Source organism: Oryctolagus cuniculus, chromosome 13, assembly GCF_964237555.1.
Source record: "Oryctolagus cuniculus chromosome 13, mOryCun1.1, whole genome shotgun sequence".
NCBI lineage: Eukaryota > Metazoa > Chordata > Mammalia > Lagomorpha > Leporidae > Oryctolagus > Oryctolagus cuniculus.
Window position 1 is genome coordinate 54,405,534 of NC_091444.1, and position 26,422 is coordinate 54,431,955.

The following is a 26,422-nucleotide window of genomic DNA, read 5'->3' on the forward strand; positions in this document are numbered from 1 at the left end:
ACAGGTTCACCCTACTTTTATTAGCAGAGCTTGGTGGGGATTAAAAAAACATCAGCTTCCGATTGCTACTTCTGTTTTCTCTGTTTCTTAATAGGTCCACTTTTCTTCTGTCCTCTCTTCTTTTTAGTGAAAACAGCTTTTTCTCCAATAAACAGACCTTTAGAATGTCCTTCTGCTTTTTTGGAAGCAAAATTAAGTCCTTCTTTAGGTTTACCACCAGTCTTCAAAACTGGATTTGAATTTTTTGATTTTGAATTTAATTTTTCTTTATTAACAGAACGCATGACTCTGAGTTTTCTTCCCATTAGTTCAGAATTATTTAATTTCAGAGCAAGATGAACAGAATCTTTATTCTGCAATGAAAAAAATCAATACATTAGTTTCTACCAGAACTTCATCTGCAAAGTAATTAGTAACACTGGGACTTCAATGGATTAGAACAATTTTTAAGCCTGCATATAGAAACTTCTCCAATTTCCATACCCTGGAAGTCCAAGTGTGTCAGCAGCTGGGCTTGAAGTCTCCCTGGCCATGTTCCTTACCAGCAACACCTCAGGAAGCACACAAGCTACCATTCAAATGTTCAGATAAGCCACAATTTGAGGCTTCATTTGTTTCATTTTAAAACAGGGTCTCAACTAACTAGATTAGTCAAATGTAGTATTTTAAGCCAATACACCTCCTTCTCACAAATCATCTTTCTGCAAAAGCACTGCTTTACTACTTGAGTGGAAGGCAGGGAACTCTCCATTATAGTCCCTGAGAAGTCGGACTACATACTCTGAAGAGTTCTGTTTAGATCCAAAATTCTATTACTTTCACACTCAAATCTAGAACCACTGATGCCAACAACCTCAATGGCCATGAAACCCATGCTAAAGGACTTTACAAGCTTATTAGGTAATTGAGAAGAGCAGAGCAAATAGATCACTACAATATAGTAATGATGAAAACATAAGGCTTTGATGACCTTTCTAAAAAGCTTCCTGGCAGGAGTCCCATCCCTTGACCTATGAATAGTCTAATGAGAACCTTTCCTAAAGAAGTAATCCAAAATACAGGCAAATATTTGAGGAAAAAACATAACTATTCCAGTTTTACTATTATAAAGAAAAAGAGAACATTGCCAGTGTCCAACATCAGGGAAACAAAGTATAAATTACGTTGTATTACTCAATAGAATCTGCTTGCAACAGAAAACCACATAAAGCAGGATGCAAAATTTTATATTTACAGATAGAACTGCAAAAAAGGTAGCATAGAAAAAAAGAAAATGTATTAATGAGTTGTTGTTGAGGGAAAAAAAAGTTAAGTGTCATCAGTCAGTGAGTATATTCTTTTGTTACATAATAATGTTATACATGAAATACTGGTTAATAATAAGTGAAACATAATCAATTTTGTATACAGACTCAAATTTTCTTCTACATTAGTAAATGGCCAATTATTTTCTCCATTTTATAAAATGTGGAGATTCAGAAATTTTTTTAATGTGCCACTTCTAAAACATTAGTAACATCAGTATCAAGAGGGAACAGTACAATTACACCAACAGAAGTCTACTATGACATGTTATGAATTGAGTTTTTGAGTCAGAAACTGAGAGTGAAAACGATGGCTCCAACTGAATGATGACACAGCAGTGACAATGAACAATTCTAAGGGCAGTGACAATGCATTAGTCTTCCATACCTCAAAGAGCACATAGCCAAACCCTTTGCCAATTCCTGTAATTTGGTCTCTCACAATCCTTACTGCCACAATATTTCCACAATCCAGAAAGTGTTCTTCTACTGCAGTTTCTTCTACTTCTAAAAACAAGCCAAAAAATAAGTAAACACTTGGCATCTCTTTAGAAAGTTGGAAGTGTTTAACAATAAAGCAAGCTATACTTGGCCCCTCGAAAATAAGTAGTTACATTGCCAGCTTTTCCAGGTTATTAGTCTAAAGTGGAACAGTAGTTATTTCTTAGCTTTCATTTCCCTGTTAGTTGTTTAATAACAGTATTTCCATTTATTTGTTTAGACAAACTTACTGTAAGGGAGGTTCCCCACAAACACTGATCTCTTGTCCCTCTGAAACACAAAGAGTATTAAAAAAAAAAAAAAACTCATTAGAGCAGAAGATGGAAGTCATCCTAAAATCCCTCATAACCTTTATTCTTAAATCTCAGATAAGTCAACCATCTCCTGATTTCACCTCATATCTGGCCTTTGCTTCTTCTGTCTTCCTAGCTGGACAGTGAGCAAGCAGCAAAGGAGGAAGTGACTTTTCTTTCACAATTGCCACCGACACAAGGCAGCACTCAGCGAAGACTTACTATATTGGGGGCTAGCAAACTTTTCTGTAAAAGGTCAGACAGCAAGCATTTTAAGCTTCACAGACCACGTGGTCTCTGCAGCAACTACTCAGCTCTGCTGTAACAGCTCAAGAACAGCCCATAGATGATACAGAGATGAGTAAGTATGGCTGTGTACCAATAACACTTTATGCATACAACAGATAGCAGATGGGCTTAGCCCTCACACCATAGTTAGCTGTCCCTAGGGTAGGTCCTGAGTCAAGTCAGGATTTTCATCCAGGTCAGCATCATTTCTGAATGAGACAGCTTTGAAATTAACAGACACATACTCTGGGTGAACTCATCCTTCACTGATTTCCAGCCATTTTTGTCAAATGCAAATCTGTTCATATTACTCCCACAACTAGACGTCTGGAACATCTCCTGAACAAAACCCAGACTCCTCTGCATGAAATACAGATCAGGCTTTCCTGATTTAGCCTCTACCTGTTTGTCCAACAGCAACTCTTAAAACTTCCCCTTCAGCCGGCGCCGTGGCTCAATAGGCTAATCCTCCACCTTGCGGCGCCGGCACACCGGGTTCTAGTCCCGGTTGGGGCGCCGGATTCTGTCCCGGTTGCCCCTCTTCCAGGCCAGCTCTCTGCTATGGCCAGGGAGTGCAGTGGAGGATGGCCCAGGTGCTTGGGCCCTGCACCCCATGGGAGACCAGGAAAAAGCACCTGGATCCTGGCTCCTGCCATCGGATCAGCACGGTGCGCCGGCTGCAGCGGCGGCCATTGGAGGGTGAACCAACGGCAAAGGAAGACCTTTCTCTCTCTGTCTCTCTCTCTCACTGTCCACTCTGCCTATCAAAAATTAAAAAAAAAAAAAAAAAAAAAACAACTTCCCCTTCACAGTCAACTCACCTAATAACCATACCAAGTTCTTGTCATTCCCTGAGCAAATTAAGCTTCTGTCCCCACCATCTATACTTTGTTTTACCAGATATCATCATCACTTTTTTTGGCATACAGAATGCCTGCTCATCTTTCAAGACTGAGACCTGTTTTTCTGGAGACTCTTCTTGTCTTTTTCTCGTTGGCATGTTCCCAAGTGCCCCTGAGCTGACCAAGCAGTCTTCGCATTAATCACAGTATTTATCATAAAACAGAGGCACAATCTGTCCCTCTGCTCATCCCTTAGGTTGCAAGTTCCTGGAGAGTTGAGACTGTTCTAGAACTGTATGCCTGAAAGAGCAGGTCCTCAACAACTATTTAATAAATTACTAAACTTTCTAGACCTCAATCTGTAAAACACAGTGCTGGACTAGATGATCTAATGTACCTCGCAGGGTAACTGTCTAGGATTATTTGGTAAAATAGGTGTGGGAGACATACTTCAAGCATACTATATTTCTGAAACTACTATTATGTCCTTGTGTTGTTCTCAGCACCAAATTCCTGACCACAGACGGACAAAGGCTATTTCCTTCTGTCATAGTCACACTACTAATTCCTCATATTCACACTACTAATTCCAATCCCTCCCAGGAAAAGCTCAGAAGAAACATCTCTCTACTAGACTCCAGTTAAATTCTTTAAACAAATCAAATATGACTTACAGATGAGGTCTCAGATGCAAGATCAACTCTAATACGAAATCCATCTGCAATGTGGGTCCCATTTCTGTATTATAAACACGAGACGGGAATAGATTATTAAAAATGAGCACTGAATTACTAAAATACCTGCTTTAAAGTAAAGGTAAAGCATATAAAATGAAACCACACATACTTACACAACAGTAATTCTGTAAAAATCTAAGAAATAAAGTTACCTTTCCAATGCCTTTGTAGCAGCACTCTGGTCCTTAAATACAACATAAGCATTAATATTTTTCTGATCAGGATGAATTTTACGTCTATACCAAAAAAAAAAAGAAAAAAAGAAAAAGAAAATTTGTCAGCCTCAAAGTAATCAGAGTAAGTCCAGTTCATTTTCTACTCTCAGTCAACACATATGACAAGAATTCTTGAATGAAAACTTCATCTCCTTGAATAAATATTTAGTAATAATTCAAAAAAAACCCACAAAACTCATAAAGAGTGGCAGAAACATACCACACATCTTCTGATGAGTCAACAATTTGAAAGATTAGGTGGGTCACGCATGAGATGCCCATGGGCACCAAGCCCTGAACAACACAAGGATCAGAAACCGCCATCTTGGCTATAGCTATGTATCTGACACATAGACAGATGTGAAAGTAAATTCCATTTTGCCTTCTAAATGTAAAATAAAAGAGCCACATAGGAAAGTGCACAACTGTGTACATTTGGTGACTGAGCAGTAGGCTGAGACAGGGTCAGCTACGGTCCACGCAGCACCCCTCCTGCCCTGCACAGGATAACACAATCCCCACTTTAACAGGAACCACTTCCCTGAATAGCAACAGGTTTTATAGTGTCTTGTCCATTTTTTGACCTGTGATGTCTTTTGAGTCCTGTTTAAAGTACAGGATTCTCCCTTAACTTCTTTCTTTATCTAACTGTTTGACCCTGCAGCACTTCCCACAGCTTGGATTTTGCTGGCTACAAGCTCATACTGTAGTTCAATATGTACCTTATCTTCTGTATTTCTTGCAAATGGGCAACAGGATCCAAAGGTTTGATCAGATTTAGACTAGATCCTTTTGTCATGACCGAAGGTAGGTATGTGTTCTTTCACAGGGTGGAATGTTTACTTTTTCTAATGATCTATGAATTCAGGCTTGTGAAATGGTGATAAATTTTAGATGTGATAGTCAGCAAAATGGACCTAGTAATGACCACAGATCTTTTCTTGAAGTCATCAAACTATTGTTTTTGAAGTAACAAAAATAGTAATACTCAAACAAGTATCAGTAAGCAGAGTATTAGAAAATAGCGCTAATGACAGTCTCTAATAATAAATGACACTAATCCTGCCCATGTCAAAGCTCCTACACAGGCCCCAACTAAGCCGATGTCCACCTACAAGATGGGCCAGTGGAAGCACCTCATCTCCTCTGTGGACAACTTCACAAAGTTTGCATGAGGCTGCAAGCTCCTGCCCCAGGTGGCACTAGACAGTGTTGGGCATAAATGAAATGAACTGCAGCTTGGCCCCTGGCCCTTGGAGCTCAGAGAGATGCTCAGGTAGCAGTCAGGAAAAACAATCATCATCACAATGATAAATGACACTATTGATCAGTGTTAAATTGACAGACCCAGGTATGCTTTACTTTTTATTTTTTTTATTTGAGAGGCAGAGAGACAATGAGAGCGAGTTAGCAAGAGAACGTACTCCCATCCGCCGGCTGACTCCCCAAATGCCTCCAAAAGCCAAGGCTGAGCCAGGCTGAAGTCAAGAGCTGGGCACTCAATCAAGGTCTCCCACATGGGTGACAGAGACCCAACTATTTGAGTTGTCACCTGCTGCCTCCAAGGGTGCACATTATCAGGAAGCTGAAATGGGATCCAAGGCTCAAACCCAAGCACTCTGATATGGGATGAGGGCATTGCAATCAGCAATTTAACCACTAGAAGCAAACAACTGCCCTGCCAGGGTTGACTTACTGAATGCCTGATTCATACCAGGTACTGGACAGACATGTTAAGTATCTCATCTCCAGTGTATGACATGGGTGTTTATTTTGATTTTATGAACAAGAAAGCTTAGACTTGGAGGGGTAAATGACCATGATATAAGTTATCAATGGGGTAGCATCGTGTCATAGCAGGTAAAGCCACCACCTGCCAATGCCAGCATCCCATACGGGTGCCAATTCATGTCCTGGCAGTTCCACTTCTGATCCAGTTCCCTGCTAAGGGCCTGGGAAAAGCAGTGGAAGATGGCCCAAGTGTTTGGACCCTGCCACCCACATGGGAGACCTGGATGAAGCTGGCTTTGGCATGGTCCTGCCTTGGCTATTGTGGCCAGCTGAGGAGTGAATCAGCAGATGGAAGACCGCCCCCCGCCCCGTACTTCTTTTTCAAGTAAATAAATAAATCTTAAAAAAAAAAAAAAAAAAATTCACAAGTGCCTGGTCTAGGACTGAGACCAAGCCCAGCTGACTGCAGAGCCTTCCTCTTCCCACACAATACAGTTACTGACAACATCCAAATCTAACACATGCCAATGTATCGCCCATTAACACATCCAAGTGACTTTTTAAACATGCTAGTACTGTATTATCCTTTCTATCACTCTATGGGGAAAGAGCTCCTTGGCACAAGAATGTGGCTCTGCTCCACGGTACCGGGCTCTGCATAAAGCTAGATAATTAATTTTTCACCATTATGACAGCTAGAGTTCTGCTTCCAACAAAAACAGAGTTAGGAAGAACATCACTCCCGACCTTAACATTGGGAACAAACCAGATAACCATGGAATCATAACTGTTTTGGAGCCAGAGGACAGAAGTCAGGAAGCTAAGGACACATCCCTCCCTCTGAGGACAGACAGGAGAAGCACTGGCCCCAGGCTGGCAGAGGTAAGGCGATAACACAAGCAGAAAGGATTCCAGCCATGACTGTGCTCAATGTGCCAAAACTATGTGTGGGTTGGGCCTCAGTCAGAACCCCTTAGGTTGGCAGATGCAAATGTGCACCATACCCAGTGTCTTCCCTGTGGACCTGTGCTGGTGTCCATGGGAAAGACCAAGAGTATGCAGGAGCCCAAAAGTGCATCCACAGGCACTGCAAGCCAGAAGAGAATGGCTAAGGCATGAGAAGGGCACAAAGCCTATCTAGATTCCTCTCCTAATGGAAAAGTCTAAGATGCTAGGGAAGGGACAACCAGAGCACAGAGCAGACCCCAGTGGCTCTTCTGCCACTAGGGAAGATGTGGGAGACATTTTCCTGCAAAAAAATGCCACCAAAAGGTACATGGAAGATTTTGATGGCCACAGAAAGGAGGGGCTTATCAGATACACCTCCGACAGAGAAGTGTCAGGAAAAAGGTATCAGACACATGACAAGCACACTCGAGACTTCTGCCTGAGGCTAGGTCAGGATGCTGCAGAGCCCACAGCAGCCCCCCAACAGACTAAGCCAATTAACAAACAACAGCATTCTCAAAATTGGATCCAATTTTCCAGAAGATGGAAAATCTCCATCTCTTTCTCTAACCCTGCTTTCCAACTTTAAAAAATAAAAAAAATGGGCCAATACTGTGGTACAGAGCATTAAACCAGTCTGCAACACTGGCACCCCATATAGACACCAGCTGGATCCTGGCAGCTGCTCCACTTCTGATCCAGCTCCCTGCTAATGCACCTGGGAAGGCAGCAGAACATGGCCCGACTTCTTGGGCCCTATATCCACGAGCTCCTGGCTCCTGGATTTAGATCGGCTTAGCTCCATCCATTTGGGGAGCGAACTAGAGGATGGAAGGCCTCTATCTCTCTACCTCTCTGTAACTCTATCTTTCAAAGAAAAAAATAAATCTTAAAAAAATTTTAGGGGCTGGCGCCGTGGCTCTCTTGGTTAATCCTCCGCCTGTGGCGCCAGCATCCCATATGGGTGCCGGGTTCTAGTCCCAGTTGCTCCTCTTCCAGTCCAGCTCTCTGCTGTGGCCCAGGAGGGCAGTGGTTGATGGCCCAAGTGCTTGGGCCCCTGCACCCACATGGGAGACCAGGAGAAGCACCTGGCTCCCGGCTTTGGATTGGCAAAGCGCCGGCCATAGTGGCCATTTGGGGAGTGAACCAACAGAAGGAAGACCTTTCTCTCTGTCTCTCTCACTGTCTATAACTCTACCTGTCAAATAAATTAAAAAAGAAAAAAATTAGGCCGGCACCACCACGGCTCACTAGGCTAATCCTCCGCCTTGCGGCGCCGGCACACCGGGTTCTAGTCCTGGTTGGGGCGCCGGATTCTGTCCCGGTTGCCCCTCTTCCAGGCCAGCCCTCTGCTGTGGCCAGGGAGTGCAGTGGAGCATGGCACAAGTACTTGGGCCCTGCACCCCATGGGAGACCAGGAGAAGCACCTGGCTCCTGCCATCGGATCAGCGCGGTGCACCGACCGCAGAGGCCATTGGAGGGTGAACCAACGGCAAAAGGAAGACCTTTCTCTCTCTCTCTCTCACTGTCCACTCTACCTGTCAAAAAAAAAAAAAAAAAAATTTTTAAAAGCAGCTTTACTGTTGGTAAAGGTGTGGGAGCATAAATTCCGATCTCTACCAGACAGTACAACTGCAAATACAGTTCGACTAGATTTTAAACTGAAAGTTTATCCTACAAATAAGTTAGCACATGTACAAAACTACCTCAGCACAGTTCATTCATTCACTCCAGCATTATCTGTAATGGCCACAAGACCAGAAAAAAACTGCATGTCCAGCAATGGAAAGTAAGTTAAAATAAGGTATACCTTGCACAATACTAAGATGCTCTGAAAAAGAACCACTTTTTAAAAAAAAAAAAACTTTTATTTAATAAATATAATTGCAAAAGCACAACTTCTGGATTATAGCACTTATTCCCCCCATAACCACTCTCCCACCTGTAAACCATCCCACCTCCTACTCCTTCTCCCATCCCATTCTTCATTAAGATTCATTTTTAACTATCTTTATATACAGAAGATCAACTTAGTATATACTAAGTAAAGATTTCAATAATTTGCACCTACACAAACACACAAAGTATAAAGCACTGTTTGAATACTATTTTACCATTAATTCGCATAGTACAACACATTAAGGATAGAGATCCTATATGGGAAGCAAGAACACAGTGACTCCTATTGTTGATTTAACAACTGACACTCTTATTTATGACGTTAGTAATCACTCAATGCTCTTGTCATGAGCTGCCAAGGCTATGGAAGCCTCTTGAGTTCACAAACTCCGACCTTATTTAGACAAGGCCATAGTCAAAGTGGAAGTTCTCCCTTCCCTTCAGAGAAAGGTACCTCCTCCTTTGATGGCCTGTTAAAAGTACCACTTTTACACTGAAACATCACATCAAGTGCACAAAAGGGTTGGAATAGTGCAGATGTCAAACACATACCGCCCAGCGCCCAGCATCCAGCGCAAAGTTACACTGGGGGAAAGAACATGTGTGCCTGTAGGTTTGCAAGCTGTCTCCAAAAGGTTACCTAACACTCTAAAAACAGTTACTTGCTTAGGGCAACGAACTGGCAGACAACAGCAAAGGAGTAGAAAAGAAGCTTCATTGGATATACTTTTTGATTCTGAACCATCTGGTTCATTACTTAAATACATTTTAAATTTTTAAAAAAGGCAGAGGAGAGAGGCTGATGACAATCACAGGTGCAAATTCCAATTTTCTGGCAAATCCCACCCAATCTGTTTAGTACTGCTCTTTTTCTTTTTCTTTTTTTTTTTTTTTTGCTAATTTTTTTGAAAGTTTTTATTTGTTTATTTGACAGAGTTGCAGATAGTGAGAGAGAGACAGAGAGAAAGGTCTTCCTTCCATTGGTTCACCCCACAAATGGCCGCCACGGCCAGAGCTACGACAATCTGAAGTCAGGAGCCAGGAGCTTCTTTCCTGGTCTCCCATGTGGGTGCAGGGGCCCAAGCACTTGGGCCATCCTCCACTGCCCTCCTGGGCCACAGCAGAGAGCTGGAGTGTAAGAGGAGCAACCGGGACTAGAACCCGGCACCCATACGGATGCCAGTGTCGCAGGTGGAGGATTAACCTAGTGAGCCACGGCACCAGCCCCTAGTACTGCTCTTACATACCCCTATCAGAAGCTTGTTTTCTGTCAAAATTTAGGCTCCTGGTTGTTAACCCTATAGAGAAATAGAAGTTTGTATGACTCAAAAAGAAGGGTGGGATCTTACCAAGTTTTCTATTCCCCACAACATCTAAACAACACCTTGCATATAGGAGGACCGTACATGTTTGGTTATCTCAACAGATATTATTGTGGGAGGCAGTATATTATCAAGTGTTTACTACACATCTGGCATGGTGATGATAATGCAGGAAACCCAGCAAAGGCCTTATCTGCCAAATAACTCCAAATTAAGAATGAATGTATGAACGCAGGAGGTACTAAGAGGTCCAAAGGACGGTTACAATGCAAAAGTTTGATGAAACAAGATTCCCAGAAGTGTATCTAAGGCACATTAGCAATGGCCAGGGCTGGGCCAAGCCAAAGCCAGGAGCTTCATCCTGGTCTCCCCAGGTAGCAGAGGCCCAAGCACTTGGGCCATCTTCTGCTGCTTTCCCAGGTGCATTAGAAGAGAGTTGAATCAGAAGTAGAGCAACCAGGAGAGACTTGAATTATGATTTCTCAAGCACTCATATGATGCCAGCATTATGGATAGTGGCTTAATCCTTTGTGCCTCAACAGGGGGGCCCAATAAATAAATCTTAAAAGATGCTGACACCAATTGGAAGAGAAAGCAAGGAGAGTTGTCATCTCATTTTCAGCACTGGAGGAAAACCAACTCCCAAAATTGGAATAAGTCACACTACTAATTAGAGAACTGAAATTAGCTACAGGCTAACAGTACCTCCCAGGTGACGAGTAGAAGCAAACAGGAATCTTCTCTGGGAGAACCCAACCAGCTGACAGCAAGTATGAAACAACACTGGTTTTTAAAAGCACTTTGATCTGACAGAAACTATTAGGTAATCCTCAGAACTGATGAAATATGGTACTTGTGATTTGTACTGGAAAATGTGGTCATAAAGCTTTATGCTAGGGGCGGGGACTGTGGTGTAGCAGGTAAGGCCGCCACCTACAGTGCAGGCATCCCATATGGGCGCTGGTTCGAGACCTGGCTGCTCCACTTCTGATCCAGCTCTCTGCTATGGCCTGGGAAAGCAGTGGAAGATGGCGCAAGCTCCTGGCTCCTGAGCGGCACAGCTCTGGCCACTGCAGCCAGTTGGGGAGTGAACAGCGGATGGAAGATATCCGCCCCCCACCAACTCTGAATTTCAAGTAAATAAATAAATCTTTAAAAACAAAACAAAAAAAACTTTATGCTCCTCCAAACACTAAAAAAAAAATTTCTTTGGCAATTTCTCAGAGTATTTTCCAATAAATAACTTGACAATACTTCCTGTGACTCTACAGCTTACATTTAGGTTTAAAGACAAACATCTGACAAATTTATAGGCTACTGAAGACACAAGAAAATGGTCAAGCATGCAGTATCAATCTATAAAGCTGTTAAGAAATGGTCTGAATTTTTAACCAAAAAAGAAGAGAGTTTAAGATGACTTCCTTCCTCTAATTGTAAACTTACTTGATAGCTGCCAACTTTTTGGATAGAGTTCCCTCTGCTGGAATCTTAAGAGAAAAAAAAATTATTAAAGAAAATTCAATACTTAAAATGTTGCTTCCAAATAGCTATATTCTACCTGAAGCCTGAATATCTAACTCGGGTATGTTGTGATTAAAAAGAATTCTAGAGGGGGACAGCATTGTGGGCATTGTGACATGCTATGTAAAACTGCCGCCTTCGACGCCAGCATCCCATACAGGCTCCAGTTTGAGTACTGCTGATCCACTTCCAATTCAACTCCCTGCTACTGTTCCTGGGAAAGCAGTGGAAGATGGTTCAAGTCCTCGAGCCCCTGGACCTATGGGGGAGACTGGAAGAAGCTCCTGGCTTCCAACTTTGGTCTGGCCTAGTCCTGGCCATTGCAGCCATTTGGGGAGTGAAACAGCTTATGCAAGATTTCTCTCTCTGTCTCCCCCACTCTTTCCATAACTCTGCCTTTCAAATAAATAAATCTTTAAAAATAAAATTAAAAAAAAATCATTCTAGAAAAATAACAAAATCAGAAACAATTCTGCTAACATTATATAAAAGGAACTTTGTATCTTAAGATAAAAATTTTGAAGGATAGCAGTCTACGCAGATTTTTTTTTTTTTTTTTTTTTTTGGACAGGCAGAGTGGACAGTGAGAGAGACAGAGAGAAAGGTCTTCCTTTCTCCGTTGGTTCACTCCCTAATGGCCACTGCGGCCAGTGCGCCGCACTGATCCGTAGCCAGAAGCTTGGGCCATCCTCCACTGCACTCCCGGGCCATAGCAGAGAGCTGGAATGGAAGAGGGGCAACTGGGACAGAATCCGGCGCCCCAACAGGGACTAAAACCCAGTGCGCCGGTGCCGCAGGCGGAGGATTAGCTTATTGAGCCACGGTGCCGGCCAAGTCTACTCAGATTTAACAGGCGGTGATCAAATAATATAATAAAGCCTATTTCATGCTCCAAGGAACATGGAACCTGGTCCAGAATGCTGTTGGTGGAATCAGATTACTCATATTACACTGATTTTAAAAAATACTTCATCTGTCTATGCTGAAAGCATTAAGTACCGTTTGCATCAGTTATATCACCCTTTCATACTGATGCCTAAAATGGGACTGCTTGATTCCAGAAATGCTACTCAGCATTAACTTTTTCTGCTTATTTTATTAACAAACAAAATAAAAATCTTCTCAAAAAATACTGTTGGTCTTAGTAACAGGAATATCATTTTATTTTGTAGTCTCGTTAACAAAGTCCAAGAGTCAGCAACAAATACTAAGAACAACTCTTGGGCTAGATTTAAGCCCACTGATCCAAAAAGTTAAAGTCAAGAGCTCCTTCATTTCACTAATAACAAGAAATTAGTAACTTTGAGTTAAATGCAATACATTTTATGATTTTAAAAATGTAAGGAGAGAGAAAACATACCAGAGAACGAAATCGTACAGACTCTATTGGCCCATACTCCTTAAAAAATGACTTCAGTTTCTAAAATAAAAAAAATATATATCTTCATATACGTATCTGTGTGCATACATCTATACATATATTCATATACATATATACTTTCAGAACATCAATTAAATGCTAGAAAAAGGAATTAAAACTGGTAACCTTTTATTGCCAGTTTTCATTGTAAGAATGTTTCAGAAAAAGCAAATGACTAAGCAAAAAATTTTACTGCAACTCACATTAAAAGAAACACAAGTGAAGTTCTTAACAGCAGCCATCAGCTGCACAATATTTTGGTCTTTCAACTTATTATAATCATTACCACATGTGAAAAATTAAGGTTCAACTTGTATCTTCTACAGATTCTCTCAACTTTCAGAATGGCTTAAACTAGAAATTAATTTTAAGATGTCTATGGCAATAACAAACATTCCCCTAACTATCCCTAACTAGACCATCAGCTTGAAAAAGTTTTATACTTTATTCCTATGACTCAGCTGAAAGGTGCAGAATGCTTATGTTTTACAGGTAGAACAATAATTTCTATAACCAATTCCAATAAAAGAATTCAAAGAATGCCTAGTATTTTTGCAAAGCATCATACCACCACAGCCCTCTTCCTTGGGCCCCTTACATACTGAAAGGAAGATCAAAAAACTAAGCTAACAAAGGAAAATGTTGAACAAAATAATCACAAAACAAATGACAGGAGATATAAAGGTAAGGGAGAAAGGGAAAAATCAGTTTTTGGTACTGTTTTGTTATTAGGGAACTAGCATTTAAGTTGCTCTTCAAAGATGAGAAAGTTTTTGACCCAAGGATTACCAACACAGTGATTACCTCAGGAACACACAAAAAGCATAGGGCATGTCTTTAGTTCAGTGAATCCCATATAATGGAAGAAACTTAGGATGTATTCACTCCTTTACACGTGCCTCCACTTTGCATGAAGAACTCTCTCTTAAGCATCAGGGATAGAGCAGTGGAAAGAGATTAACATCCCTGCACATGTGGAGTTTCTGTTCCAGTGGCATGTAACAGATGATAAGGTTGAAAGAAAGAAACCAATGGGAGACCACTGCAATAGTCCAGTTATGATGTACGAAAGCCCAAAACAGGGCAGTTGACTACAGGAATAAAAAGTAGGGGTAGGGGCTGGCGCCGTGGCTCTCTTGGTTAATCCTCCGCCTGCAGCGCTGGCATCCCATATGGGCGCCAGGTTCTAGTCCCGGTTGCTCCTCTTACAATCCAGCTCTCTGCTGTGGCCCGGGAGGGCAGTGGAGGATGGCCCAAGTGCTTGGGCCCTGCACCCGCATGGGAGACCAGGAACAAGCACCTGGCTCCTGGCTTTGGATTGGCACAGCACCAGCCATAGTGGCCATTTGGGGAGTGAATCAATGGAAGGAAGACCTTTCTCTGTCTCTCTCACTGTCTATAACTCTACCAGTCAAATAAATTAAAAAAAATTTTTTTCATTAAAAAAAAAAGAAGGGGTAGAATATTGGAATCAATCTATACAATGATTTTATAGTCATTTACAATGAAGTTAATCAATGATTTATCAGTATATACATATTTAATAAAGGAAGATTAAAGAAAGCTATTATTGTTTCAAAACTTTTACAATATATAAGCTTCAAACTCACCTTCTTATTACACGTGACAGGCAAATTTCCAACAAACACAGTTCTCTCATTCTTTAATCTCTCTTCTTCTTGGTTGATTTGGGTTTTCTTTCTTTGACTTACATCAAAGTTGTGATCTGCATCATCAAGTACTTTTCTAGCTGCTACTTTAACTTTAGATTGAGAATTTTTTCCTTTCTGCCCTTCTTTCTGTTGACTTTCTTCTTCTAAATCAGCACTTGCTAGAGCGCTTTCCCTTTTTAAGGCAAGAATACAAGAAAATGAGAAGAGTCAGTTGTAGTATTTGACAAAATTCTGCTCTTCTGACTCAAACTATTTCCCAACGACCTCTTTCTTAAATATACAGTACAACTCACATATACTTAATGAACTTTTAAAGAATTATCTAGACGGTGCCGTGGCTCAATAGGCTAATCCTCTGCCTTGTGGCGGCGGCACACCAGGTTCTAGTTCCAGTCGGGGTGCCGGATTCTGTCCCGGTTGCCCCTCTTCCAGGCCAGCTCTCTGCTATGGCCCGGGAGTGCAGTGGAGGATGGCCCAAGTACTTGGGCCCTGCACCCGCATGGGAGAACAGGAGAAGCACCTGGCTCCTGGCTTCGGATCAGCGCGATGTGCCGGCCGCAGCACGCCGGCCGTTGGAGGGTGAACCAACGGCAAAAGGAAGACCTTTCTCTCTGACTCTCTCTCTCACTCACACTATCCACTCTGCCTGTCCAAAAAAAAAAAAAAAAGTTTCTATGCCTACAAAATACTCTGAGAAATGAATCTGGGCAAAAGAAGATTCCTTACTTATAACAATTCTGTAATAATTAAAGGAATGTTTATGAAAATTAAGTTTTTTTTCTTTTTTAAAAGATTTGTTTATTTGAAAGGCAGTTACAGAAAGAAAAGGAAAGGCAGAAAGTAAGGGTCTTCCATCTGCTGGTTCGCTCTCCAAATGGCTGCAATGGCTGGGACTGGGTCAGTTAGAAGCCAGGAGGTCCCCCACGTGGGTACAGGGGCCCAAGAACTTGAGCCATTTTATTGCTGCTTTCCCAGGCACATTAGCAGAGAGCTAGATTGGAAGTGGAGCAGCCAGGACTTAAACTGGCCCCTAAACAGGATGCTGGCACTATAGATAGCAGCTTAACTTGCTATGCTACAGCTCCAGCCCCAGTAAATTTTCTCAAAAATGTTTAACTGACATAATATTCATGATTATATGTATTTATGGGATATAGTGTGACATTTCTATGCATGTATACAATGCATTATGATGAAATCAGATATCTGGCATTTTTTTTTTTTAAAGATTTATTTATTTATTTGAAAGAGTTACGGGGAGAGAGAGAGAGAGAGAGGGAGAGAGGGAGGGAGGGAGGGAGGGAGAGATAGGTCTTCCATCTGCTGATTCACTCCCCAGTTGGCCTCAGTGGCCAGAGCTGCACTGATCTGAAGCCAGGAGCTAGGAGCCAGGAGTTTCCTCTGGGTCTCCCATGTGGGTACAGGGGCCCAAGGACTTGGGCCATCTTTCACTGCTTTCCCAGGCCATAGCAGAGAGCTGGATTAGAAGTGGAGCCACCAGGACTTGAACCAGCGTCCATATGGGATGCAGGCAGAGGCTTTACCCACTACGCCACAGCACTGGCCCCAGGTATCTGGCATTTCTTTCAGACATTTATCATTTCGTTGTGCTGGGAACATTCAAAATCTTTCTCTTGGCTATTTTGAAATATTCAATTAATTGCTGAATCAACCAAAGTTATCCTTACTGTGCCTTAGAACATTAAAAGTTATTCCTCCTATCCAACTGCACCCCTTTATCCATTAATAATTCCCTCTCCAGTCCACCCTCTTTTCTAAAAATCTGAAGTGGAAAATACAATACAAAGTATTGGTACACATGGATAAGTAAGATCTGAGCATAAATTCAAAAAGAGAACTAAATGGGATTCCTCAAGAGTGAGGGAGAGTGATGAGTACAAAGAATTATGAAAATGACTGACTCATCAGCAAAGACTGGGTCCTGCTCAGCTCTAGGATCTGGGAATACAAACAGCAAGAGACTACAGGTGAAGTATAAAATGCTTGGGACCAGAAGTTACATGTTTCAATTTTTAGAATTTTGGAATAGCTGCATAGACTTTCCTGGTTGAACATCGTTAATCTCTAATGTTCCAAAATCTAAACTCTCTAAGTGCAGGCATGTGCATCACATTTTGGATTTTCACATGAGAGTGGCTCAATCCGTTTTAAAAGGTTTTCAAAAGTTGTTATGAAACAGGTAAAGTCCACAGTAAAACTGTAATGGCTGCAGTACAGGACATGGGAACACAGAATAAACAAGACAGGTTTCTCAGAAGAGGAGAGCAGTGTCTGGTGCACAGTCAGTCTGCAATAAATATTGACTATTAATAGTCTCCCACTACACACTCCACTAAAAGACGATGCACGTCTACTGTTTCGTTCACAACAGTGTACAACGTGCATAATGGACCAAGCAGGAGAGAAAGGAAATGAAACTGTATGGTAAGGTGAGAAACGGGTCAACAACGACATTCTATGCTATGCAAAATTCCTAGATTTTATCCAAAGAAGGGAGTCACTGTAAAGTTCAAGAGTACCTAAAAAAGATCTTTTTTAGCACAGCAGAAGATACTTAGGAATTAGAGATGGACACAACAGTGCATATCTGAGAAAACAGACCAAAGAGAGCAGGGAAGGAGGTATAAAGAAAAGACAGATAATTTATTTGAGAGAAAGAATGAATTAAGAACAGCATCATCAGAACTTAGCAGCTGATCAGTCAGGCAGAGAGAGGAAAGAATACAGGATAACTCCAGAACCACTGGATTAGGCAACCGGACTAGGGGCACCATTCGCACAGAGGAATGGGCTGCTAAGGATGATGAGCTCAGTCTGAAGCATTAACTTGAGGTGCCTGTGAAACATACTGGCGTAAGGGAATACATTTACACACAGGTCTAGAAATCAGGGGGAAGATGAGAGGAGGCCCCAATAAAGGGTGACAAAAATGTTAAGAGAAACAAGAAACCTCAGGGAAAATCAACATTTAAGGTCAGAAGATAAGATACCCACTTAACACTGAGAAGTGACAGACAAATGGAGAATCACAAGAGACTGCTTCCAGAAAAGCCAAACGCTTCAACTAGAAAACCAGCCGAGTGACATACAAGAGAGGACTCCCAAGACAAGGGCTGTATGCACTGTCTTTAAATAAGGCAATTAGATCAGAACACCCATTTCAGAGGTATGGTCATGGCACAGACACAAAAAACACCACCAGGCTGCAAATGTGTAGAAGAGTGAATAAAAGAGCAAAAGAATACACAACTGTTTACTAAAGCTTGCCTATGTTGAAGGGAAGGCTTGAGGGAGTGGTAGCAAACAGACACAAGTCTACCAACAGGGGATATATTGTTCAGTTTCTTCTTTAAAAGGAGATCCCAAGCAGATTTACATGGTGAAAACAACACTACTATAGGAAAGAGAAAATGGATGGATCTGATGGCACAATCCCTAAGGAGGCCGAGCAGGTAGGCAGTGTACATAGTTCATCCAAGTGAGAGGGAAGACAGCCTTCTCCGAAAGAGGAACAGAGGTTGTGCACAGACAGATGCATGGAGTGTAAGGAGCAGACACAAAGGAGGAGTAGTTCACAACTGTTAGCAATTAACAGCTTCCAGAAAAGGTAAAAAGGCCCCCTACTGACAGAAAAGACAAAAAGTGGGAAAGAATACATGGGACTTTAAGAATGGCAAAAAAGAGTAAGGAGAGTTAACAAGAAACACATTTAATGGGAGCAACCGGGTCTCTAGGTTGAAGAAAACCAAGTTCATCTTTTACATACATGTCGAACAATTTAAACATGAAACATTTCATAGTATTGATTCCCAATAATAAGGGGGAGTGAGTGTTTTAAAAATGAAAGACTGCTCAAGTATTAGCAACTGCTGATCACAGATACTTTTGTCTGTTAAGAGATTTTCCATAAATAGAATTTGCCCTTTGAAGAAAACAATTAGAAACATGAAATAAGATAAAAAATTTAAGATGAAGACTGCAGGTACAGGAATTTTCTGTTCTTACTAACCAATTTCTTTAACATCAACTAAGAGAATTTTACCAACCTGTTTGCTAAATTTTTGTCTGCCTCGGAGAGTTTCTTCTTCGTTTTTACTTTTTTTGCACCTTCTTGCAAAAATGGTTTTTGAGTCTGGAGTGTACTTTCTTCCTCCTCATCCCGTTTCCTTTTTTTGGTGGTTTCCTTATAAAAGTGTAAAGTTATTTTTGAGACCTCATTCTTAAATTCTGACCCTACAGGAAAAATTTACCGATCTTTCCAAATTGGCATCTCTTCCCTCTCAATGGTACGTCTAGTAAGAAAAGTTTACTTACAATCAATCCCACTTAACCCACGTTAAAACTCTTGTTCAGCATGTCAAGCCGCTTGTCTGAAAGTCGTTCCAACCGGCCATTCGGAACAAACCCAGGGACTTACTTTGGGCACCGGCACGTACACGGGTTGAACTTGCGGCTCCAAAGAGCTAAAAAGAGACGCCAGCCGACCTGTACCGCCTCTGGAGGGGCGCTTGCCGTGGGCTAAGCTACCGGCCACTTGTCCAACCAGGTAGTCTCCGGTCAGATGCCCGCCGACGCCGCCGTCCAGCTTCTCTCTAGAAACGGACGCCACAAACTCAGTTATGCCGCGCCCGACCGCTTCTCCGCCCGAGCGAACACACGTCCTTCCCCAGCTACAGCGGCCGCGCGCCACTCACCCAGGCTCGGCACTTCTCTTCTTTTTGTTCTTCCCTTCCAAAGCCATACTTAATCCAAGCCCTCCAAGCCAACAACACGTGAGACATTACTTCCGGGTTGTGGCCACTTCCTGCCCGGGCCACGCCCCTTCCGCTCGTGCTTTGGGGCGGGGATACGTGGGAGCGAGTATGGGTCCCTACTGGATGACTTCCGCGCACTGTCTAAGACGCGTAATCTTGGGAGTGAAAAAATTCTTCCGATAGCAGTTGAGGCCTGAAGTATGAATAACAGCAGATCTGAGAGTGAGGTGTCAGTCAAAGCGGAGAGGAAAACACCCGCGAAACCCGAATTGTTGAAGAGGTAGGTATGTAGGTTTGACAAGAAATGAGGTTACAGGGGTATATTTAACGAAGTACCAATTTTTGAATTCGTGTGAAGGGTACACAGGAATTCTTAAACTCTTCTTGCCACGTTGGTGAAATTTTTGACATTTCAAAATAAAGTTAGAAACAAATACTTGGAGAGCCCAGCTTTAACAGAACACCTCTATAGACCGTCAAACTCTATTATTGTTATTGTTATTGCTACTATTATTATGTAAAAGGCAGAGTTTAGAGAGAGAAAGAAAGAGATTCCATCTGCTGGTTCACTCCCCAAATGGCCGCAATGGCCAGAGCTGGGCCAGGCCAAAGCCAGGAGCCCAGAGCTTCTTCCGGATTTCCCACATGAGTGCAGAGTCCCAAACACTTGGGCCATCATCCACTGCTTTCCCAGGCACATTAGCAGGGAGCTGGATCTGAAGAGGAGCAGCCAGGATAGGAACGGGTGCCCCAGGGTCACAGACAGTGGCTTTATCCATTGTACCATTATCCCAGGCCCTGTTCAAATGCTTTTAATGCCGCTCTGCGTTTTTGCCAGGAAACATAAACACTTGGCACTTGAAACTCTATGCTGTTTTCTAAGCCTGGCTTCTCAAACTTACCTCGCTGCCTTGTACTTCCTAGAATTGTTTTTTGCATTTGTGTAATTTACACATCCCTTATAGACCTAACAGCATAAGGATAAGGCTATATATACTTTGTTCATTTTCTATGCTGTAACAGTACCTGTGAATATATGTTGCATTGACTTTGATAGTTTATATGGTGAAATAGGATTTGACCATTCATTTTTTAAGAATAACCATGTTTTTTGAAAGCAACTCAACACAAGTTTACTGGGAATATACACAAATATGACCTTTTTTTTTTTTTTTTTTTTGACAGGCAGAGTGGACAGTGAGAGAGAGAGACAGAGAGAAAGGTCTTCCTTGGCCGTTGGTTCACCCTCCAATGGCCGCCGCGGCCGGCGCGCTGCGGCCGGCGCACCGCGCTGATCCGATGGCAGGAGCCAGGAGCCAGGTGCTTTTCCTGGTCTCCCATGGGGTGCAGGGCCCAAGCACCTGGGCCATCCTCCACTGCACTCCCAGGCCATAGCAGAGGGCTGGCCTGGAAGAGGGGCAACCGGGACAGAATCCGGCGCCCCGACCGGGACTAGAACCCGGTGTGCCGGCGCCGCTAGGCGGAGGATTAGCCTAGTGTGCCACGGCGCCAGCCCACAAATACGACCTTTTGTGTCCCCCGTCAAATAAGTTTATTCAGCTTCTTGACCCTAGTGATTTTTTTTTGTTTGTTTGTTTGTTTGTTTTTTGACAGGTAGAATTATAGACAGAGAGAGACAGAAATGTCTTCCCTCCGTTGGTTCACTGTCCAAATGGCCGCAACGGCCAGAGCTGCACCAATCTGAAGCCAGGAGCCAGGTGCTTCTTCCTGGTCTTCCACACAGGTGCAGGGGCCCAAGGACTTGGGCCATCCTCCACTGCTATCCCAGGCCACAGCAGAGTTAGACTGGAAGGGGAGCAACCGGGATTAGAACCCAGCACCCTTATGGGGTGCTGGCACCACAAGTGGAGGATTAACCAAGTGAGCCGTGGCGCCGGCCCCCATTGGCCCTAGTTTTGATTGCTGAGCACTAATTTTGTGTTTCTCACAATTATGATGTGCTCGGGCCAGTGTTGCGGCACAGCAGGTTAAGACCCCTCCTGAAACATCAATATCCCATATAAGCCTATTTATGCCCCAGCTGCTCCACTTCCAATCCAGCTCCCTGCTAATGCACCTGAGAAAGCAGCAGAGGGGACTGGTACTGTGGCATAATTGGTAAAGCCCACCACCTGCAGTGCCAGCATCCCATATGGCTCTCAGTTCAAGTCCCGGCTGCTCCACTTCCTGCTCTGCTGTGGCCTGGGAAAGCAGTAGAAGATGGCCATGTCCTTGGGACCTTTCACCCATGTGGGAGACCCAGAACAAGCTCCTGGCTTCTGGCCTCAGATTGGCACAGCTCTGGCCGTTGTGGCTAACTGGGGAGTGAACCAGTGGATGGAAGACCCCTCCCTGCCTCTCCTCCTCTCTGTGTGTAGCTCTGACTTTCAAGTAAATAAATCTTAAAAAAAAAAAAAAAAAAAAAGAAGAAGAAGAAGTAGAGGATGTCCCAAGTGCTTAGGCCCCTGCAATGACATGGGAGACCTGGATGGAATTCCAGGTTCTTGGCTCCAGTCTGGCCCAGACACAGCTGTTGTGGCCATCTGGGGAGTAAACCAGTAGATGAAAGATCTCCTTCTCTCCCTCTCCCTCTGTTAATTTTGCCTTTCAAGTAAATCTTTTTTGGCCGGCACCGCGGCTCACTAGGCTAATCCTCTGCCTTGCGGCGCCGGCACACCGGGTTCTAGTCCTGGTCGGGGCACCGGATTCTGTCCTGGTTGCCCCTCTTCCAGGCCAGCTCTCTGCTGTGGCCCGGGAGTGCAGTGGAGGATGGCCCAAGTGCTTGGGCCCTGCACCCCATGGGAGACCAGGATAAGTACCTGGCTCCTGCCATCGGATCAGTGTGGTGCGCCGGCCGCGGCGGCCATTGGAGGGTGAACCAACGGCAAAGGAAGACCTTTCTCTCTGTCTCTCTGTCTCTCACTGTCCACTCTGCCTGTCAAAAAAAAAAAAAAATAAAATAATCTTTTTTAAATATAATTGTGATCTTCTGGTAATTCACGCAATTGAGAAAAGTCTATCCATGAATGCATGAACTGCTATTGAAGCATTTGTTCCTATGTAGTCCAGTCCGATTCCTTCTCCACTATCCGTTCTAACATTGTTCCAAAAATCACCACCTCATTGGAGCACAGGTAATCCCATCCTACCCATTCTTTGAAACATCCCTGTACTCTAGCCTACATGTCCCATTTCCCAATGAATCATCCCTAGATGTCAGTTTAAGGTCTGCCTGTTTGGAGACATCAGTCATCTTGATCCGTGTATAATCATGCACCACCCCCTTCATAAACTTTTTTTTTCTTGTTCATTTATTGAAGACAAAAGTCCCAAAACGAATCCACCACCCCCCAACCACTAGCAGGCAGTCTTCCTTCATGTAACCATGTCTATGGGTACCCCAAGATACAGCTCTCTCCTCAAATATTTCATCTCAACTATAAAAATGGAACTGCAAAGGGTATACAAATATAAATGATATTTTCTTGCCCTTGTTCTAATACAAACACTTCAGGTGACTTAAGAAACATGAGTAACAAGGAGAACTATGGTAATTAAAGAGTGGAATGTCTGTTACTAACCCTGCATAAACTCTTATGTATTGTTCTCCCTGACCATACAGTTTATTTTTAAAAAAATATTTATTATTTATTTGAAAGAGTGACAGAGAGTCAGAGGCAGAGAGAGAAATAGAGATCTTCCATCTGCTGGTTCACTCCCCAGCTGGCTGCAACAGCTGGAGCTGGGCTGATCTGAAGCCAGGAGCCAGGAGCCAGGAGCCAGGAGCTTCTTCCGGGTCTCCCATGCGGGTACAGGAGCCCAAGGACTTGAGCCATCTTCAACTGCTTTCCCAGGCCATAGCAGAGAGCTGGATTGGAAGTAGAGCACCTGGGATGCAAACCAGCACTGCAGGCAGTGGCTTTACCCACTACACCACAGCGCCAGCCTCCACCCACCTTCCCGACCATACAGTTTAACACTTGATTTGATTATGTCTCATATTACTTTCTTTCTTTTTTTTTTTTGACAGGCAGAGTGGACAGTGAGAGAGACAGAGAGAAAGGTCTTCCTTTACCATTGGTTCACCTCCCCCCCCACCATGGCCGCTGTGGCCGGTGCACTGCGCTGATCCCAAGCCAGGAGCTTCTCCTGGTCTCCCATGCGGGTGCAGGGCCCAAGCACTTGGGCCATCCTCCACTGCACTCCCGGGCCATAGCAGAGAGCTGGACTAGAAGAGGGGCAACCAGGACAGAATCCGGCGCCCCAACGGGACTAGAACCGGGTGTGCTGGCACCGCAGGTAGAGGATTAGCCTAGTGAGCCGCAGTGCTGGCCCTTATATTACTTTCACAACCAAGCCATGAAACTCTCCCCCTGGAGGATTAGATCATATACATTCATAAGCCCTCCTATAATATCAGTCCCAAAACTTCCTACATCGTGGCTTAAAGTTAGAAGGTGAGAAAATGGCCTTGTAGATAAAGACTGGCAGCACATACCTACCAAGGAAAATAGTTGGAGATAGAGTAAAAAAGATCTTCATTGCCATTAGAACTGTGTTTTAGCCGTTTACCGATTACTAGCCCTTTGAAAGTTTAAGATATAAGGACTTTTTTAATGGAAAAACTAGAGATTAAAAACATTTTGTTTACAAAAGTTTGGAGAAAATATTAAGGATTCCATGCATTCTTTCCACCTTCACATACCTCCCTCAGGTTAAAATCAACAAGGTCCGACCATAAGGTCCTCTTAAATGGGGAAAATAAACTGAGAGAACACTGGAAGAAACATAAAGACATCAGACTGCCTCTTTACTCATTTTCCGCAAGAACCCAAACTGAAAAGCTTCTTGGTTACGCTCCCCCATTTTATGCTTTAACAATGATACTCATTTTTTTCTTTTTATATATTCCTGCTTTCATAGGAGAGCTAATTAAAACACTAAGATGACCTGATTTCTATCCAAATCAGAACTGCTCACTGGTGTTCTGCATACAAGCTGCAACAAACTACCCAGATTGTCCAGATCAGGGAATCAGATTTGAGAATTACTCCTAATTCCTTACTTGGCTACCTTATGAGAAACTTTCTTCACAAAAGACTATAGCCTCCATATTTTGGCCTGAAGCACACAGCAAGGGGCTCATCCTGGTTCAGTAAGTCTTATATTAATTTCATCATATATTGTTAACACTAGCATGAAATTTGGGTGACCAAGGTTAAATTCTAGTACAATGAAATTTTCAGGTATTCTGGAGAGGCTAGGAAGAAGGGCAAAAAGGTAGAAAGGACAGAGGGAATACCTGGGTTCAAGTTTGACTCAGCTCTGGATTCCAACTTTCAGGTAATGCAAACACTAGGAGGCAGGAGGTGATGGCTTAGGAAGGTAGGAGCCTGCTACCCATGAGAGAGACCTGGACTGAGTGGGACTGCTATCAGCCTGGCTCAGCACCAGCTGTTGTGGGCATTTGGGGAGGGGACCAGTGCATGGAAGATTGATCTCTCTCTCTCTCTTTCTCTCCTTTTTAAATAAAATGAGAGTAAAGACAGAGAGGGAAAAAAAGGAGAGTTAACCTTTCTGTAAAAATGTTAGAGCCAGGGACTGGCATTGTAGTGTAGTAGTTAAGCCTCTGCCTGTAGTGCCAGCATTCCATATGTCCTGGCTGCTCCTCTTCCAATCCATCTCCCTCCTAATGGCTTGGGAAAGCAGTGGAGGATATACCAAGTACTTAGGCCCCTGTACCCCAGGTGGGAGACCTGGAAGAAACTCCTTGCTCCTGGATTTGGATTGGCCCCGCTCCAGCCATTGTGGCTATTTGGGGAGTGAACCAGCAGATGGTTCTGTCTCTCCCTCTATCTGGAACTCTACCTCTCAAATATATAAATAAAATATTTTTAAAAATTAAAGATCCATCCAAGGGGATTTTTGAGTTTGACTTATTTATTTGGAAGAGATCTTCCATCTGCCGGTTCACTCTCCAAATGGCCACAACTCCAGGAGCCAGGAGCTTCCTCCTTGTCTCCCACATGGGTGCAGGGGCCCAAGCACTGGGCCATCCTCTGCTGCCCTCCCAGGCACATTAGCAGGGAGCTGGATCAGAAATGGAGCAGCCAGAACTCAAACCGGTGCCCATTTGGGATGCTGGCCCTGCAGATGGCAGCCTAATCTGCTAGGCCACAACAACGAGCCCAAAAATTAACTTTTTTTTTTAAAGTTTGAGGCAAAGCAGTGGTTCTCAACCCAGATGCATATTGAAATCACCAGAGGGGCTGCTGGTGCTTTGGATTAGCGGGTTAATGCCCTGGCCTGAAGCCCTGGCTTCCCATATGGGTGCTGGTTCAAATCCTGGCTGCTCCACTTCCAATCCAGCTCTCTGCTGTGGCCTGGGAAAGCAGTGAAAGATGACCCAATTCTTTGCGCCCCTGCACCCACGTGGGAGAGAGAACCAGAGGAGGCTCTTGGCTCCTGGGCTCAGCTCAGCCGTTGCAGCCATCTGGGGAGTGAGCCAGCGGATGGAGGACCTCTCTCTTTGTCTCTCTGCCTTTCAAATACAATAAAGTAAACCTTAAAAAAATTAAAAAAGAAATCACTGAGACCTTAAACAAACAAATAAAAATGACAAATATCCAGGTAGCAGCCCAAACCATTTAACTATGTCTGTGTGTGGGGCAGACATTCTGATACAGCAGGTTAAGCTGTGGCTTAGGACACTCATCAGAGTGCCTGGATCAAGATCTACCTGAAACATGTGCTTCCAATATAGGAGTGCCAGTTTGACTTCAACTGCTGCACTTCCAGTCCAGTTTCCTACTAGTGTACCTGGGAAAACACTGAAAGATGGTCTCTTGCTGCTCTCTTGCCACCCATATGGGAGACCTCCAGGTACCTAGCTTTGGCCTGTCCCATTCCTGGCCATTATGGCTATTTGAGGAGTGAACCAGCAGACAGATCTG

The 26,422-nt window shown here is 43.4% G+C and overlaps 1 protein-coding gene and 1 long non-coding RNA gene across 8 annotated transcripts in view; one reads left to right on the forward strand and one right to left on the reverse strand.

The window, feature by feature from the left end:
• Positions 1–19,554, reverse strand: RBM34 (RNA binding motif protein 34). 6 transcript variants are annotated; one of them, XM_017347729.3, is made up of 11 exons: positions 19,410–19,554; positions 19,133–19,307; positions 18,762–18,898; positions 14,632–14,866; positions 12,962–13,021; positions 11,524–11,567; positions 4,118–4,201; positions 3,903–3,966; positions 2,036–2,075; positions 1,693–1,808; positions 1–353 (listed from the first exon to the last, which is right to left on the reverse strand). In XM_017347729.3, the coding sequence occupies exons 1-11, from the start codon at positions 19,454–19,456 to the stop codon at positions 66–68; spliced, it is 1,290 nt and encodes a 429-aa protein (XP_017203218.1). In that variant the 5' UTR covers positions 19,457–19,554; the 3' UTR covers positions 1–65. The 6 variants fall into 6 exon arrangements, with proteins under 6 accessions (XP_017203218.1, XP_002717371.1, XP_017203219.1 ...); XM_002717325.5 differs by having other exon boundaries at positions 1,693–1,811; XM_017347730.3 differs by lacking the exon at positions 12,962–13,021 and having other exon boundaries at positions 1,693–1,811.
• The window catches only part of LOC103350927 (uncharacterized), a 9,551-nt gene continuing 2,663 nt past the window's right edge, over positions 19,535–26,422 (forward strand). The window contains exons 1-2 of one of the 2 annotated variants that reach the window (XR_007909702.2): positions 19,553–19,749; positions 24,393–24,624. This is a non-coding gene — a long non-coding RNA (uncharacterized lncRNA). Of the gene's footprint in view, positions 19,750–24,392; positions 24,625–26,422 lie in introns of both variants that reach the window. The other variant, XR_001794873.3, reaches the window with a different exon arrangement.